The sequence below is a fragment of the Penicillium diatomitis genome (assembly GCF_028827545.1).
Source record: "Penicillium diatomitis strain IBT 30728 chromosome Unknown utg000009l_segment0_segment0, whole genome shotgun sequence".
NCBI lineage: Eukaryota > Fungi > Ascomycota > Eurotiomycetes > Eurotiales > Aspergillaceae > Penicillium > Penicillium diatomitis.
Window position 1 is genome coordinate 1,934,111 of NW_026623181.1, and position 18,557 is coordinate 1,952,667.

General features: G+C 41.2%; 5 protein-coding genes across 5 annotated transcripts; 2 read left to right on the plus strand and 3 right to left on the minus strand.

Moving 5' to 3' along the window:
- Positions 1-390: 390 nt before the first annotated feature.
- On the plus strand, positions 391-867 carry N7539_007078 (uncharacterized protein; the record flags this gene model as incomplete). The annotated part of the gene is made up of 2 exons (XM_056936679.1): positions 391-516; positions 565-867. 2 exons carry the CDS (start codon positions 391-393, stop codon positions 865-867), a joined length of 429 nt encoding a protein of 142 aa, XP_056788614.1.
- Positions 868-1,455: 588 nt separating this feature from the next.
- N7539_007079 (SDR family oxidoreductase) lies at positions 1,456-2,384 on the minus strand (the record flags this gene model as incomplete). The annotated part of the gene is made up of 2 exons (XM_056936680.1): positions 1,456-1,841; positions 1,907-2,384. The coding sequence occupies 2 exons, from the start codon at positions 2,382-2,384 to the stop codon at positions 1,456-1,458; spliced, it is 864 nt and encodes a 287-aa protein (XP_056788615.1).
- Positions 2,385-3,654: 1,270 nt separating this feature from the next.
- Positions 3,655-4,386, minus strand: N7539_007080 (class I SAM-dependent methyltransferase; the record flags this gene model as incomplete). Its single annotated transcript, XM_056936681.1, has 1 exon — positions 3,655-4,386. One exon carries the CDS (start codon positions 4,384-4,386, stop codon positions 3,655-3,657), a length of 732 nt encoding a protein of 243 aa, XP_056788616.1.
- A 2,217-nt stretch (positions 4,387-6,603) lies between these two features.
- N7539_007081 (Metallo-dependent hydrolase) lies at positions 6,604-7,220 on the plus strand (the record flags this gene model as incomplete). The annotated part of the gene is given in 2 exon segments (XM_056936682.1): positions 6,604-6,793; positions 6,805-7,220. 2 exon segments carry the CDS (start codon positions 6,604-6,606, stop codon positions 7,218-7,220), a joined length of 606 nt encoding a protein of 201 aa, XP_056788617.1.
- A 2,442-nt stretch (positions 7,221-9,662) lies between these two features.
- On the minus strand, positions 9,663-10,016 carry N7539_007082 (uncharacterized protein; the record flags this gene model as incomplete). The annotated part of the gene is made up of 1 exon (XM_056936683.1): positions 9,663-10,016. One exon carries the CDS (start codon positions 10,014-10,016, stop codon positions 9,663-9,665), a length of 354 nt encoding a protein of 117 aa, XP_056788618.1.
- Between the last annotated feature and the right edge of the window lie 8,541 nt (positions 10,017-18,557).

An 18,557-nucleotide genomic window follows, 5' to 3' on the forward strand; every position in this document is an offset into this window, starting at 1 on the left:
AAAGAGTGCGATGCTACTGCATGGTGATTCAAAATGGAATTAGCCACACCTAACAAGGCGACGCTTGTAGGATGAGCCCGCTAGAGGTTGAACGAGCTCATATCGACCGATCTAGCGAGCTTGGGCCCTATCCACAAAAAAAAGACCAAGTGTGAGGCCGAGTGGTACTAATGGGGAGGCCCTGCTGGGCAATGTTGATGAGCCTCATGTGGCAGCTCGAAGTGTGCTACGCGACCTTCGCAATGACATTCGAGCCACAGTTGACTTCGAAGGCATCAAAGATACAATCGCTGTATCAAACGACAAGCATCACCAGCACCACTTTAGGGATAGTTTTCGTCACTGTGTGGATTCCTGTGTGTTGGACCCCCTTGTCAACGCATCGAGCAGATGGTGGCACTCATGAAGGCACGCGTGCTCAAAGTCCTGAATCCTGATTCTAAGGTCACATGGAACGAGAGAAATGGGTCAGGGTGGACTGTGACCGATCAAGATGGCAAAAGCAACCCTGTCAAAGTCACAGCAGTAGTGGAAGCGCGAACGTAGACGCCATCTGTGACACAGACTGAAAATTCCTTGTTGAAAGACCTACTCACTACCAAGCAATGCCGTCCTGATACACGGGCTGGCGGCTCTGACACTGGAGCTCTGGCTATGTCACCCATGCCCGAGCGAGTTGTGGGAGATGATGGCAAACCAAATGTAGGCCTCTTCGCAATCGGTGTCCCTACTGAAGGTGCTCGCTGGGTCACTACAGCGGTTCCTAGACCCCTCGCAGATTCCGTTCTGCTTCGTTCCGCCGACGCTGTTGCCCGAGCAGCACTGAGGCAGGCTCAGAAGGATTTGCTGGACAAGAAACTTGGCTAGCTGCGGAGTACTGAAGAGTAGCCCAAAAGTGCAGCTTTTCTTTCTCTCGCGACCATCTGTGACGTGCTCTGTCTTTCTGAGAGGGGTTTTCTTCCTGTTAGGAGGTTTTCCCTCGATCAATTGTTCAGTTCCCTTGTTGTAAATTGTAGGTTGGAATACTGAAATGCAACATTCATTTGCTTGTTGGAATTGTCATCGTCCAGAACAGAGAATAATGTGCATGAGATGCCCGAAATAGCAATAGTATGCGGTGTTCCATTACAATTATAGCGTTGGAGGATCGTTCATGTTAGACATAAATAGCATACTGAATCCCTTCCGATGAGTCAAGACATGGCCGGTTTGCACTGCTCCCACGGGAATTCGGCTCGAAGATTTGCTCTGCGTCGCCAGCAAGAGATACTGCGGAGATTTGGAAAGATATCCTCACAACAACATGCAGGGCAGTTTGCTTATCTGGACCTAGAATGCGTTACGTCTTGGTCTGACCTGTGATGTTTGATCACTTTACAATTCGAGAGCCATAATTATATTAAACAAAAGACATTGCGTCGCAAGGGAGAGAGCAGATGTCGAGAGGCGCGACATTTACTTCTCAACATCCACACTGTTGGTCACTGAATCAAACACCTCCAGAGCATGACCAAGATACTCTCTAGCTCCCTGGAGACGAGGTGTCATATCACTTCCCAGAGGCAACAACTTCTCTGCCTCGTGTCCTGCCCCGACTCCCTCGCCAACGATAACTTGGTACAAGGCCTGCATCGCCTTGTCTTTGTCGCCATTCGGCACCAGCTTTCCACTGGCGAGGAAGTGTTGCATCTGCTGGGTGATGGTCCCGTTGTAATCGTCAGGGAAAGGAGTCTTGCCGAAGATGGCGGAATTCTGCATGTTGGTGTTGAACGTGCCGAGAATCACGGTCAGAGTGCGAATGTTGAAGGGAGCTACTTCTTTCGCCAGAATCCTGGTGAGAGCTGTCATGACAGAGGGTTAACGCAATGGCTGGGTATGGCCAAGGGGGAAACCAGGGACTGTGTACCATCTAATCCAGCTTTCGCGCCTGCGTAGACGCTCATGGTAGGGATGCCATCGAGCGAGGCGCCACTGCTCATGTTGACAACGACACCTGCCCGGCGTTGTCGCATGTAGGGCAAGACCGCGCGAATCAGGCGCAGCGGACTGAAAAACATAGTCTCCATCTGAGAGCGAATCTCCTCTTCGGTGAAGGTCTCAACGGGCGCGTGGATAGAGTAGCCAGCGTTATTCACCAGCACATCGATATGGTCACCGCCCTTTTCCAGCTCGGCGATCACTTCGCCGCTTTGTGGGCTATCCACATCTAACTGGACCCATTTACCTCCATTGCCCTCAATCTCTGCGACCAAGTCTGGAGTTCGAGAAGGCTCACGGGAAGTTGCGATAACTCGATGGCCGCCGGCTTGGGCAGCGCGGGTCAATGAAAGGCCAAACCCAGAGGAGCAGCCGGTGATGAGCCAAGTGTATTTTGGAGATGCCATTAGGTCTGAATATTTAAAATCGGGTTTGATTTAGAAGACAATTGTTGTAGGTGCTATTCGGCAACCATGGTGGTCGAAGGGTCCGTCGAATTTATACCTCGATGGGTAGGCGGAGATAGCGGATCATCTGTAAGAGTGTCAAATAACTCCGTTCGCCCACGTGTGAATGAAGATGGAGTCCAAAGGCGCCGTGATTGTTTTGCCGGAAATGGTAAACTGTTGATTTCCCACATTTGCTGAGGTGAATTTCAATCAGTCCCAAACTCTTCTGGGTACTGCGGCTATCGATAGGCACGGGTGGCCTAGAGGGTCAATTCGTACTGCAAGGTTGTCTGTGCCAGTTCTCTTCCAATCGCCCTCGGTTGGAAGGTTTACGTCCGTCCACGCAGCGCGCCTGTAATCGGCTTTAGGAGTTAATTCCGAGGAGCGGTGCCGTACACATATTATTAGCCTTGTCGAATGCAGTCAAGACAACGCGGGGTTTTGGCTGGTGTCCGTTAGCATAACAGGTACCTTCCCATCTACGAGGGAAAGAACATATCGACAACTTGAGATCTGATAGAGGTGCTCCTCTTGACTTCTTGCGTGTAATCGGAAGTTGAGAATTGTAGATGGGATTGGAGCTGATAGAGACAAGCTGCATTAAATGCAGCATCAAGGAAAGAGACAAAATGATGAGATGCTTCAGCCCGTGGGTGCGCGAGCTTCTATCTGAGTAAGCTGCACTAGCAGAATCATACCTACGGATGCTATCATTTGCCTGAATATCAGAAAAATCATAGTGAGAAAGTGCCCACATCAATTCTTGTCACTGATATAGTAGGTGTATCCTCATGAGAGGATAAGTCGCTATGTAATCCTGTTAAGGTTAGGGGACACAAAAAACTGTCGATAGACTAGTAGGTAGACTAGGGCGCAGTCTTTCCTGTCATCGCCAAACTTGGGCTCAGTCCGCTCGAATCCCAACAAGCTACTGTGTAGTCAATCCTCGTAGATTATACTCCACGCATCTACAGATCGAAGAAACAAGTGGATGAACAGTAATTCCGGCTACTGCTCAAGTCATCCATTTACGAATAGACCCCCAACAACCACGCAGATGATTGGCCATGGAAGCAGCCCAGTCAAACGGCTGAAGTAAGGAGACGTACAGTTGATTTCGCTCGTCACCTTCGAGATCAGTTCCTTCACTAGCAAGATAAAGATCTCGTAGCTACCTGGTCACCTACGGAAATTCTAAATCACCCCGATGATAATCCATTCGCCTAATTTATTTGAAGTCATCTCCATTGGCTATCTTGTGAGACTTTTTCCTCCAAACATGTACAGGCCGAGCAAATCCTTCCTCATCCCTCTCGTATTTCAGGATTCTGTCAAATCCCTGCGTTTTTAACTCATCATCAAACGGTGGTTGGATCTCAATGGTCTTGTATGTCTCCCTCAACTCTTTGTTTTTCTTCGAAGCCCTCGCATAATTGCTCATAGGCTGCGGCTCAACAACGAGATAACCTCCCTCATTCAGTATGTCTCGTATATGCGCAAATAGCGCTAGTATCCCGGCATCACCGTTGTTCAGATGAATCCACTTGGTTACAGAGAGCAGTAGGACAACGTCGAACTTGCCCAGCGCGGTACCCTTGTACGCAGACGTATCCACGAAATCAAAGTGCTCAAATGTGCATGGCCCATCCGGATACGTCGCCTTCGCCTGCTCGATCAGCCATGGGTCGATATCGACGCCGACCGCGACGGCCGCGCCGCAGTGTGCTATTGCCTCATAGGTCAATTTGCCCGCGTTGCAGCCGAGGTCTATGACTCGCGCGTTGCGAAGGATCTCTGATGGAAGGATTGAAAGACGTTCGTCTGGGACAGTGGGGGCGCGGAACTTGGCGTAGTATTGATGGTAGTTGCCATGGCGTGCGGCGAGATGCGTAGCTTTAAAGCGTTCTGCTCTAGAGAGTTCTGTTGCCTCGGAAAGATCTGGACGTTGTGGTTCCGTCATCTTTGAGTAGGCGTGCGAGCACCTGCAGCGACGGCACGGAGAGTTAATTATATTTTGAGCCGAGATGAATATTGCAATAATGAGGTGTGGCGCGAGGTTTAGCCTCACATTGGATTGGCCACGCGCAAGCCACACTTTAGGAATTTACCGTCCTGAGATATGTACCAATCATTATTTGAAGGGTGTGTCACGTGTGTACGACCTTTGCAAAGGTTGCACATGACTGTTGCCTGAGGCAGAGAACAGTCCAAAGGTCTGTTGAAGTAGGCATAGCCTTTACATTGTCTCAGTACTCTGAGGCTTTCGGTGGTTGAATCGAATATTGAATGATCCGGTGGAATGTTCGGGACTATCTGATGTTCGACCCATATCACAGAATATATCTACCCAGCCCCTGATACATCCATGTGTAACAAGCGACCAAAGGTTCTAAATTTGCAGGTGCCCGTGCGAGCTCAGATGGAAGGTGAAAAGTACATGTTGTAGTGCGGGATCCGGTTACATGTACTTGGATGTGGATTGAGAGGTGCGATGGCCTTGGTGCCTTACGGGTAGGGTAGGGATATCTAGTTATATGCGCAGGATCTCTTGGAGAGATCATCTTGTTGATCAACTTTCGGGATGCAAGTTCGAGGATGGATTTGAGACAATATTTACAGTCAGGTTCTTTACACTTGCAATGACACACTCTAAATTATCTTTAATTGCGGCCCTTGACATCGGACTGAGTGGTGTTGTACGGTCGGACTTGGGAGATCTTTAGACGTGCGTACTGGTGGTTTTGGTTTGGTTCCTCTATGACTCGACCTGTCTGGTGAGAGAACTGCCGTGAGCATTCGCCTCTTCAATATCTCAGTATCGTATCGTTTGGGTGTTGAGTTGGATCCTGCTCAAGGCGCTCAGACTCAGAGGGCCTGCTGCCAAAGCCAGGCCTTGGGGGGCCTTGATTTTGGCGCCGATAGCTCCGTCCTTCGCGGCGTGGAAGCCCGAAGACCGAGGGTCGCCCGCTAAAACGCGCGATCGCATCATAGTTTCATACAGGGCCACGTTCGACAGCTAACTTGAACATATCATAGAAGGGTCTGCAATCTATCGTACCCGGTCTTCTTCCAAAGGTTTTCGCATCCATTCATCTTTACCACACAACATACCGTCTCATATTCTCATTCAGAACGCGACCATTCTCGTTCCCTCAGGTGACGTGAATGACTATGTTGTGCCTGTACGGAATCACTCTTTGCTGATCGAGGATAACAACACTGCCTCAAATATCTACCGACATCACTCCTCCAGCTAATGCTGAAGTCATCGACTACACAGACGAGATTGTGTCTCCTAGGTCTATTGATACGCATCATCATATGTGGCAGACGCAGTTGAAATGCCGCCGTGCGAACCATACGCTGCTGGAATATCTGCCTAATGGTTTGTTTCCTGCTATTTCTCATGACCTACTCCAGGCACCGGATTCTGATTGCGATTGAGCTCAGGCAATAGTCAACCCGCCAATTATACCCCGGAAGATGTCTTCTGGGATACCCTTGAGGCATCTTTCGAAGCTCTGGACGCAGGTACCACGACCGTGGTTGACCATGCCCACATGGATGTTTCTCCAGCTCACTATAGGTACAGCTTGAAACCTCAAAGCCTGTCCTTACTAATATACATGAATAGCCTTGAATGACATTGAAGCGACCGTTTCCTCAAGGATTCGCTCTGTGTTTTGCTATACCCCTACCATCAGAGTCAAGACATGGAAATCGGAACTGCGCCCTGACGGAGGTTTATTGGACAACTAGGTACTCGAAACTTTCAAGAGATTAGATGCTGCCGCCCCATTTGGAAATGGATGGGTCCAGCTTGGAATGGCTTTTGATGGTTTATTCCCATCAAAGGACCAAGTCATCTCATTCTATGACCGGGCCCGTAAACTTGGCGTGAAAGTCATCAGAATGCCTTATGTGCGAAAATACTCCGGTGAGAAAACGGGGATCCCAGATATAATACGTTTGATATCAATTAATCACATACAAGGTGTCCACTCACTTTTCGACACTCTGCAAGAGTACAATCTCCCTGACCCGAGTATCCTTCTTTCTCAAACAAGCAACCTAACTTCAAATGACTTTCAGAAGCTGAACAAGGCCAAGGCATGGATTTCCACCACCTCAGATACGGAGCTTCAAATGGAACATGGTGATATTGTTTGCTTCAAAGATGGCTGCTCTGATATCAGCTCTTTGGGTATTGACTGTCACAGTAACAACCCCGCCCGGCGGTGACTTGGTGTCACAGATGCGTGGTGCCCTACAGCACGAGCGATCAAATCGCAATGAGAACGTCATCACTGAGGGGAAGCTCACCTGGTCACTAAATCTACTTTTGCAAGATGCATTCCCGCTGCTGGGTACAATCCAGGGCGCCGGGCCATTCATATGGAAGATAATCTGGGTTCAATCCAAATTGGCAAGCTTACTGAGCTCGTCATCTTCGACGTCAACAGCCCTGGAATGGTCTGTGCATCGGAGCAAGACCCCGTTGCCGCGATTGTTCTTCATTCCTCAGTACGTGACATTATTAATACAGTGATCATCGATGGCCGCGTTCGTAAATGGGGTGAAAAGGTGCTTTCAGCAGATCTCAATCCATCTTTTCCTGAGGTTCCCATTCCGCGGCAGAGAGTCGAAGGGAAAAAGGTCGCCAAAGAGCTAGTTCCTAGCCGCAAAAGAATCGAGGAGGTCATCAAGAGGTCTAACGCGGATGACTCTAACGACCTCGTTCTGAAAACTGTGAAAATGATATATCTGGATGAAAATAGGTTCGTCAAGCTCTGAGACTCGCAAGGCTCTACGCTTCAAGAACAGAATTGACATTCGTATGCATAACACTCTACCTCGATTTCTGTTCTATTCTCTTCACGCCTGTCATGACTCCAGGCACGCATGAAAGGACCAGGACTAGCAGCAAAGTTCTTTCTGCTGGCTGCACGATTGGGTTTACGAGACCTGTTATTTCACTACCTCCACTCTGGTCGACAAAAAAGCGCGCTATTTCGCTCTTGGGAAGAACATGATTCGGTAGCCGGGCTGCTTGCGATTTGGTCTGTTTCTTTCCGTCCTCAAAGGTTCGTCTTGCAACTTGTCCTTGACTCCTATTCTGTTTCAGCCCCACCATTTCCCTCACTAATTGTCGGATCTTGATTCTAACGGGGACAAGTCTTGGTAGTATTGATCTCACAGCGCCATGATCTTGTTGGTCTGTTGTTGGTGTTGGCCGGTTAGGTTCCCATTTCCTTTAAGTATGCAAGACTAAGTGTGAGATTGACTGACTAGGAGAGATTCTATCTAGGCTATGGACCATGGGTATGGTGAGACGGTAGTATCACATGCCATACGACCACTCTTCCGTAAAATCGTCTCATTTGACCTACCACAATGTGGGCTGGTGTGAGGCACTGAAGCCAACATACGCCCACATAGGCCCGGTGAATCTCATCGGACCTGAATTGAGTGCTAAAGTAAGCAATCAAACTCACACCGTCGAGGTCCCCCTGCAGTTTCAACCTCTGAAAATCAAGCGGAAGATGTAGATATGTTCATCAAGAAAACACGTCCAGTTTCTGCCATCGCCAGGTGTGACCCGCCTCTTACCTGCTGAACGTGCGAGCGAGTATCCGCCAAAGAGACCACTCACAGCACGACCGACTCACTTAATTAAGGGCAAAGCCACAATCGTCGGGTCATAGTCCAGTAAGAACATAGACAGAGCAAAAACTATGGACTCGCGGGGAATCGAACCCCGGACCACTCCCATGCTAAGGGAGTATTATACCACTAAACCACAAGCCCAACAAGTTAAACTGAGTAAAAATTTTAAGGTACATAAAGGTTTTCAATATCAGCAAGCCATGTAGCCTATCGGAATGTTGCTCCGCCAGACGGAGGCTACAACAGGGCGCAAAGGTCTGTGTGCATACCGCTTCCGCCACCATACCCCATCAAATATATATATCTGCATCAACATATCCTACACCACCAATCCTAGTCTAATCAATACAAATTTTTTTGTGTATATAGATATGGTTTTCAAGCAAATTTTTAACCAAAAATCTGCTTCTAATATTTTGTATAGTAGCCGCGATTCGCATATAATTTCGCATATAACTTATCCATACGCGGCACGCCTACCTATACTTAACAAGAAGTGCGGCCGCGACCGCGCGGCCTTCTATGTCACGGCGCGACCTGTCAAGGCGCGGCCACGGATGAATCACGTGCGGAACGCTGACGAACCCTCCGGGTTGTAGCCCTAGGGATGCGGGCCCTGCACGTGAGAGACACATGTACAATAATCGCAGAAGGGAGGAAGGATTCCGACCTTCAGGATTCAATCTTTGAATTTGAGCCCCCCTAGACTTCAATCCTTTGCCTAGTCAATAGTCCTAGTCTCCCTGCGATTCCGACCCTAACATTCTAATGGGAACGGTCGAAGGTTGTAACCCTAACTCAAAGATAAGATTTGTTACGAGTTAGCGGACTTGGATTTCTTCTGCAGAAGAAATCAGTGTCGGAGGGAGGATACCGAAGGAAGATACCGTAACCACGTAACTGCGTGGTAAGAGAAGTTGGGATAAAGGCATGTTCCGGTGATCTCATCACCTTAATACCTTCTGCAGATTAGATTTCTCTTTCCTTTTCTCCCTCAGGCTTTTCGACCTTCGTTGAATGCACAAGTTGACTCCGAACTTTTTGGCACGTAACACTTTAAAAGATCTTTATATCCTTAAATTAAGGAAAGCCCGTAAAAAGCCCGTAGGCTTTAGGGCCTACGGGCCCTTGTAGGCCAGGCTTAGGCTTTACGTTAGGCCCCAGCCCGTTCTTGGTAGCCCGCGGGCCGGGCTTAGGCTTTGCTAAGACGGGCTCGGGCTTTAAGTCGGGCCCATAGGCCGGGCTCAGGCTTTGATCGGCGGCCCGTCACGGGCTTTTATAATGTCTATTACTGTGTATTGTGTAGAAGACCACGAGGTCAAAATATTCTGCCAAGATTGTAAATAAAGGGGAACATTGAATATCCAGTTGATATAGTATTACGTACCTCAACATGCTTACAATTCTTCAGCGTAGGTCGCATACATTAAGTCTCCAAAACACGACATTCATTATCATCTTGGCAGCAAGGAAAAGGAATCGTGCTGGTATGACAATTTCGTGATAATTGTATAGGTGACACGCGGTTCAGAACATCCAACAATCAATCCACTCCTGGGAGCTTATTCTCTATTCATGAGGTCCTTCGACCGGTCCCCGGTGAGACTCTTTGCCCTCCTTTACCTGTTCTTCTCTCCTTTTCATCAACCCCTGACGAAATGCTTCAGTATACTCATCCGGGTCCCACGCCAAGACCCTGTCCTCCATCTCCTCAAGCTTCCTCATCACTAGCCGTTCCATCTCAGCCTTTTGGTCTTCACCCAGCAGGTTTAGCCGCTCCTTCCATGCATCGCTGGGATCGTTGGTCTCTGTAGGCCCAAAAAAACGCCGGTCGATCTTCTGCCAGTAGATCGCATCGAACGCAAAGCTATGCAAAATCGCATACACCACCCAGAAGTCTCCGCTCTCCCAGCTCCGTTGCATCTGATTCTATATAAGCAAAAACGATAAAAATTAAGTTCTGAAATCTCGGCTTTCTATTTATATTTTTAGCTCTTTAGATAGCTTACGATAAGGAGATTCAGGATTTTAAAATCTTATCTTCATAGCTAAAGTATAAGATAAGTTATAAAAGAAAGAAGAATACTATAGTAGAGAGTAAGATAGAGAGGCGGTCCCGGCGCTAGTCTAAATAAGGGTAAAAGTAATATCCGGCTATACTCACCGGCTATACTCACCGGCTATACTTATCGGGCGCTAGTCTAAAGAAGGGTAAAAATAATATCCGGCCATACTATGACGCATAGGCAACAAGTCAATAGTCAACTAGCTAGTCGGTTGACTAGTTCGTGAACAGACTTAGAGTGTGGAGTTGGTTGGATGAGTTAACTGGTCAGTCACCGTGAACTAGTGAGTCACTGACCAGTTGGTTAGCCGACTAGCGAGTTGGTGTTAACTGGTGGGTTGGTTAGCTAGTTGATGGATATAGACTTAGGGAGTTGAGGAGGAGATTATATAATCGATGTTTGCGTTTATAAGATCAGATATTTACCTACGCGTTATTAATAGAAGCCTTACGTATATGTGTACGCTAGAGCCTAAGGATTGTTTACCTTTTAGTTTACTTCTATAGAGGAACCTTCTATCCGGGACTTTCTATAAGGATTCTACCGCCTTACTATAGCCCTATCTACGATAGGTATTTAAGGTAGTACTTTATCTTCCTTATTTCTTCCTTTTCTTTTTCCTCTTCGTCTTAGTTTTCTTTATTATATAAGATATAGTTACTTTACCTTCCTTCTTCTATATATAGGTTATTATAGCTATACTACCTAGGAGTTATATAAAAACTAAGACCTTTAATATTCTTTTTACCTTTATATAATAGACCGGTACTTACTATAAGTTATTAAGTCTTTATATATTATCTTCCCTTATTTTTCTCTTTTCCTTTTAAACGATCGATATAGTAGTACCTATTAATATAGTATATCTAGGTATTAATAAAGAACCGGGTTAGGAAGAGTTACGTAGTATATATCGATAGAGCTCCTTAGCTAGATCTAACGATCTTTCCTATAAAGACTATAATATATATTTTATTTAGGTTACGCCTTAGCTAGATAATCTACTCGAGTATTTATGCGATAGAAAACTTAGCTATAAGAACTTTATCGACTTAGTACGCAATAAACCTAGGTTTATATTCGACTTAATACGGGATATATAGCGAGCGACGGTTAACTACTTATATTATCTCGATAACGAAGTAGAGGAATAATACGGATAGCTCGCTATAGCTACCGCTAAGATAGTTAAACTAATAAACTAGAAGATAACGAACGATAAGCTCCTCTATAAGTCCGAGGAATATACCGATCTTAATACTACTACTATTAAGCTTTTATAGATAATCCTCTAGTAGATCTATATCTTCGCTAATCGAATCGAAATAAGCCGCCCTATATCTCCTACTAACTAATACGAGTAGCGTAAAGCTACTATAGATACTACTATAATAGGCTATTCCGATTCTATATATACTATATATAAATTTAAGATCCCTAATCTACCCCTACTTACCGATAGAAAGGAAATAACTTAGGAAAACTAGAAGATCGCGATAGAGCGTAAGCTACGTAGTATAGGACTAGACCTTACTAATCCCTTAGCTTTAGACTATATTTACTCTCGATACGGAGGTATAGCCTCCGAGCGATACTAGAACTATAATAATCTCTTTAAGTATCTTAGATCTATCTTTAGCGACTATAATAAAGCTATACGCTCTAAATAGGATTTCTAGAACTTAGAGATATAGGATAGCTAGTTATTTAGCGACTTCCTATCTTAGTTCTCTTACCTCTTCGATACCGGCGAACTTATTATAGGTAAGCGCTAGAAGAAGTATATCCTCTAGAACTACTTAACTCTCCGACTTCGGGAGATTATCGATATCGACTTAATCGATAAGCCCCTTATATCCTTTACCGAGTTTAGCTATAAGATTAGAAAGAAGTATAACGCTCTTTACCTAAGTAGCTAGATCTCCGCTTAGTAATACGGCTAGACTACTAATAATAAAAGCACCGATCTATCTAGAGTATCGAAGACGTATTTCTCTAAGAAGTCCGATAATAAGACTACTACTATAACTCCGGTATTATCTAGTACTACGCCTCACGAGATAAAGATAATCCTAGTATCTAATACTAAGAGTCTAGATAGGGAGATCTATATCCGCTATATAAAGGAAGGACGATACTTTAGATATAGATAGACCGGATATATATCTTCTAAGTATCCTAGTAAGGAATATACTACTTTAGTAACTAAGATATTAGTATCTAACCCTAGTTATATAGAAGAGATCTCTAAACCCTCCGAGGCGGGAAAAGCCTAAGCCTAGAATAAGTCTCTCTTCTAGGTATAAGTATTACGGAAGTAGTTATACCTTTAGATTTATATATAGTATTAGGAAATAATAAATAATTTACTTTTCTAATTATATTTATATCTAATAGTTAGTTAACCCGTATAACTACTTTACTCGATACTAGAGTAATACCCTATATAGCTATTAATAAAGGATTAGCCTATACTATCCGAGATATTTAGAATATTCTATAGATACCTTTACCCTAGTTAGTAAAGATAGAGGGATATAATAGGAAAGATAGAAATACTATTACCTATATAATCGTTCTAACTCTCTAGATCGATAGATAATAGTTTTATTAGATACTATTCCTTATTACCGGTTTAGGTTATTACTATATAATTATCGGATAAGCCTAGTTCGCGTATTATTAAGTATTATTAGATTATACGAATTACCGAATCTAGTAGCCTACTAAAGTTACCCTAATAGATAAGATAGCCAGGAAACTAACTCTAGAGATCCCCCTACTAGTATTAACGTATCTGCGGGTTATAAATTAGAAATATTAGGTATATACCGAAGCCTATAACCAGGAAATAGAGTAACTAATCGAGTAGGAGTAGATCGATAGATCTCGGGTTACTTTAACTATATATAATACCGAATATTAACTTCCTAAAGAGTTCTTAAGTAATTATATATAAGCCTACGAGATATTTAGCTATATAATAGCTAGGGATAGAGAACCGGTAGTCCTAGCTCCTTAACTATCTTACGTAGAATTAAATACTATATTTCTAAGTCCTACTCGAGCTTTTATTAGTTAAGTAGGATTTAAATACTATATATAGGCTAAGGATACCGAAGTATTTATTACTACCCTTAACGAGATCGACGCGGTAATTACAGAACTAGCTCCTAGAAATAAAGTAGTTATAGAGAAGGAGTCTATTTAATAGTAAATTCCTAAGATATACTATAATCTATAGGAGTTCTTCTCGTAATATAAGTCCGACGTTCTACTACTATATTAGGATCCGTTCGACTATAAGATCCTTCTTAACGGAGAGTAGAGACTAGGCTATTATCTCCTCTATAAGATAAACTAGAAGAAGCTTAAAGTAGTTCGAAAGTACCTTTTCGAGAACTTATAAAAGGGCTTTATTATTCCGTCGAGGTATCCCTTCGCTTCTCTAATCCTAATAGCGAAGAAGATAGATAGTAGACTATACTTCTATATAGACTACCGATAACTAAATATAGTTACGGAAAAAGATATCTACCTATTACTACTTATTAATAAGATAATAGACCGGTTAGCCTATATAAGACGCTTTACTAAACTCGATATATAGTAGGGATTCTATCAACTTAGAATAGCGGCGGACTTAGAGAATCTAACGACGTTTATAACTTGATATAGGATCTTTAAGTATAAGATTATACCGTTTAGGTTATATAATAGACCTATCTCCTTCTAATAGTATATTAACTAGATACTTAGGGATCTCCTAGATATAGTTACTATTATATTTATAGATAATATCCTAATCTTTAGCGAGGACCCTAAGAAATATATTAAATATATTTAGGCTATAATCTAACGATTATAAGCTATAGGACTTTAGGTAGTAATCTATAAGTACGAGTTCGACCGAACCGAGACTAAGTTCTTAGGTTTTATTATAGAAGTAGATAGAGTAAGGACTAATCCTAAGAAGATTAAGACTATTTACGAGTAGTAAACTCCTATAATAGTTAAAAGAGTTTAGTTCTTCCTTAGGTTCTATAACTTCTATTATTATTTTATTACCGCCTATAGTTATATCGCGAAGCTACTCTACTAACTTATAAAAAAGGACTATATATTTATATAGAGTAAGGACTATATAAATACCTTCTAGTAACTAAAAACTACTCTTTCTTTAGCGTCTATCTTAGCGTACTACTATCCGGAGAGGGAGATAAGACTAGAAATAGATACCTCGAAGGATATTATCGTAGGAGTACTATCCTAGAAGTAGGATAGGTTATAGTACCCTATTAGGTTCTTCTCTAAGACTATATTACCTAGGAAGCGGAAGTAGGATATCTACGACCGGGAGATACTAGCGATTATAGAGAGTATAGATAATTAGCGGGCTAAGCTATCGGGACTATAATATAAAGAAAGATTCGAGGTCCTAATAGATTACTAGGCGTTAGAGTACTTTATATTATTAAAACTTCTAAATACTCGTTAAGCTCGCTAGAATTTAAAACTTTCCTAGTACTATTTCGTTATCCGCTACTGACTAGGATAATAAAATACTCTTACGGATATATTATCCCGCTTCTAGGTTAAATAATAAAGGGAACCGGAGAGCTAGATATTACTACCGGAATCCTACTTAGATCCCTAGATCGTAAACGAGTATAAGACCGTTCGAATTAATCGACTCTATATTAGTAGCGACTTAATTAAATAGTTACTCTTAGTAAACCGGGATAACCTAGAGCTAGAAGTATAGCGTTAGGAAGCTAAATAGGAGAATTCCTTAAGTAGATTCGACTTACGAGAAGGGGTACTAATCCGCGATAAGAAGCTTGTAGTCCTAGTATTAGGGGGTCTATATCGTAGGATAGAGAATCTATTAGCTAGGTAGAGAGTCTAAGTCTATAGTTATAATTTTTAAAGACTAAATCTTAGGGTATAGTAGACTTTACTAGTTTATATAATATATATATAGGGGTTCTGTATACCGAGTCCCTATAGCCCTATACAGAGCCTTTAGGGTTATTACCCTAAGGTAACGTAGGGTCGATTCGATCGTGAATCATCCTAAGTTACTATATATAACTATACTATAATAACTATTACCCCCTTCTATACTAGTCGTCCCGACTAGGGATATTCTTATCTAGGAAATACTATAGTCCGGACTTTATCGTAGTATTAAGGAAAGGAATCGTAGGTATATCGTATATAGAACGCTATATCCTTAAATTTAGAAGATATAGGTATAAATAAAGGATTACTATATTACGTAGCCGTAACCTCCTACTATTATTAGCGATACTATTTAAAAGAAATCGTAGTAGGGTACTTAATCCCTATTTACCTAATTAACGTCGGTCGGGGAGCTAGGAATCTATCCGCGATAGGATATTTTATTAATAATTTATCCCCGAAGATTTATAGAATCGATTTTCCCTATAGATAAGGAGATTTTTAATTTTAACCTACTTCCCTTATTTAAGCTTAGTTCTAGAATACCCTATCGTTATCGGAATTATCGTCGCTATAAAGCTACTAGCGGAATAGGCCGTACGCCTCCTACGCTAAACTTCGTAACTATAAGCCCCGATTTTCTTTAGTATCTAAAGTATTTCGGTAGGGCTAAGGCAGAGTATAACTATCTAGTTACGATAGTTCCTTTCGCTATAGAGTATAAGTTTAATTACTTAGGATCGGTACTCTATAATAGCTATAAGAGTAACTATAATATATACGAGACTATAAGTTTTCTACTCTTTTCCGAAATACTTCCGAATTACTAACGGATTATAAGACTCCTATATTAATAATCTAGGATATATAGGTATTCTATTTTCTTTTAAAGATTTACTAGGTAATCTTTAATAGTACCTAGGAGATTACTATAGCGTCTAGACTATCGTATATTCCGGTTTAGCTAGTCGGTATTTATTCCGATCTATTCTAGATAAGTAAGAACCTTACTATAACTTTCTTAGGGATTATATAGGCCTATAAGAAAGAGTATATATTCGAAGGTCCGAAGTATATATAAAAGGTACGGATCGCCTATAATTCTTTAACGATTCGTTCTAATAAATTCTCTTTATAGAGATACTATCGTTTCTATTTAGAAAAGATAGCGTTACGTTACTAGAACCTAATTACGGCTTTCGGTCCTCTCTTAATATATATAGACTAGTATCTCGGTCTTAAAGAAGGGGATACTAGATTTATATTATAGTAGACTAGACTAGTTAACTTTACCGAGCGCTTAGAGACTATAATAACTACGAATAGTATACTTAGGGTAGAAGTAACTACGATAAAGAATATAGTATTAGAGTTTATAGAGTATTTCTAAGGTAAATCGTAGCGGGTTTAGTCTAGTTTCGTCTTATATATTTCTATATATTTTTAAACTTTGCGATAGATTATTTTGTATTTTATATATTCCCTTTAGGTACCTATTCGTTATATTCAGAGGACTAGTTCTTCTATTTAACTAGGAAATAAAGTTATCTATTAATCTTCGCCTTTCCTTTAACTTCTTCGACTTCGTATTCTTAGTTATCTTCGATAAGATTAGGAAGCGGGAGTATTCTAGGAGCGCTTCGTAATAGATTATTATACTATTTTTCTAGAAGAGAGACGTAGAAAATATTATAGAGATATATATACTTTTAGGATAGTACTAGTCTATATACCTAAGTTCTGATTATTTATAGGATTCGGAATAGGCTAATTCTTCTAGGAGCGAGCTTCCTAGACTCTTTAATTCGTAAGTTTTATATAGAAAGTATTATAAGATCGTTATACTTAAATATAATAGGGGTTCTTTTTATATTATAGTATTTTATTATCGATTCGTTAGTCTTTCGCTAGTAAGTTATTAACTTCTTATATAAACTCTATAGTTTCTCGATCCTAGCTTATACTCCTAGTAGTCTTTCTTTTTCTATAGTAGCCTCGTTATGTATATAGAAGGATATATTATATCCGAATAGTACTTTATAGGAGCTAAATTTTATTATATTATTTTAGTATAGATTATAATAGAATTCTACTATTTATAGTAAATTTAGCTATATAGTTTATTCTTCCCCTATAAAGTATCTTAGATAATATTCGAGGGTTTAGTTTATTCGTTCCGTTTAGCTATTAGTTTATAGGTAAAACGCGGTTAAAAACCTAAGCTTTATTTTTAAGGTATTAAATAGCGAAAGCTAGAATTTACTAGTAAATACTAGATCCTAGTCGGATATAATTCCTTCTTATAGTCCGTAGACTAATTCGATCTCGTTATAATATAGCTTAGCTAGTTATATAGCGTTAATTATTATATATACTAGGAAAAATTTCATAAATTTAGTAAATCTATCTATAACGACTAGGATCGAGTTAACCTTATTTCCCTTATAAATCGTAGGTAGAAGGCCTATAATAAAGTCTATCGAGGTTTCTTACTATAGTCGGGTTAGAATTAAAAGAGGCTTTAATAAGCTATACTTCTTATATCTCGGTAGTATAGCTCTTTAGTATATAGGGCAGAACTTTACGTATTCGTCTACTTATTTATAGAGATTTTTCTAGTAGAATTTTCGACTAATCGATTTAATCGTTTATAACTAGCTAAAATAGCCCCCTATTACTAGATTATTATAATATAGCTTTATTAGCTCTTACTTTAGTTTCTTATTAGTTAGAATATATAGTTATCCTTTAAACTATACTAATTTATTAGGATCGACTAACTAGTACCCTAATATCGGGATATTCTAGTTAATTAATAAATAAATCTTCCCTATATCGGGATCGTCTCGCTAGGCCTCGAGGATTATACTTTATAGGTTACTAGTTATATTCGAGATATAGATATATTACCTAAGATAATAAGCTACTACTTTTTTATAGTAGGAGTAATAGGCGTAACCTAGCTCTTATCTCTAGGTATCTAAGGTACTATCTAGCTCTTAAATCCCCGAATCCGGTAATAATTCCTTTTTAAATTAATATAGATTAGTTAGTACTAACTATATTACCGCCTAGCTCTGTTCCGGTATCTCTTTAGTTACTATTTAGGCCTATAATAGATTTAATAGAGTAGTATTTAAGATATCTCTCGAAGCTAGCTCTATTATCCTTAAGGATATATCCGCTAGGTTTTTCTTTCCTATATAGTATAAAATTATAAAATTAAATATAGAGAGGGTTATATACTATTATACTTAATATTCTTATAATCGCGGGTTTTATATAAAGGATCTTAAGTTATTATAGTCCGAAAAGACTTCGATTCGGTACTAAGATCTTTTAAGATAATACCGCTAAATCTTAAAACTATATATAATCGCGTATAGCTCTTAATCTCTAGTAGTATAGCAGGATTCGGTATTAAAGAACTTAT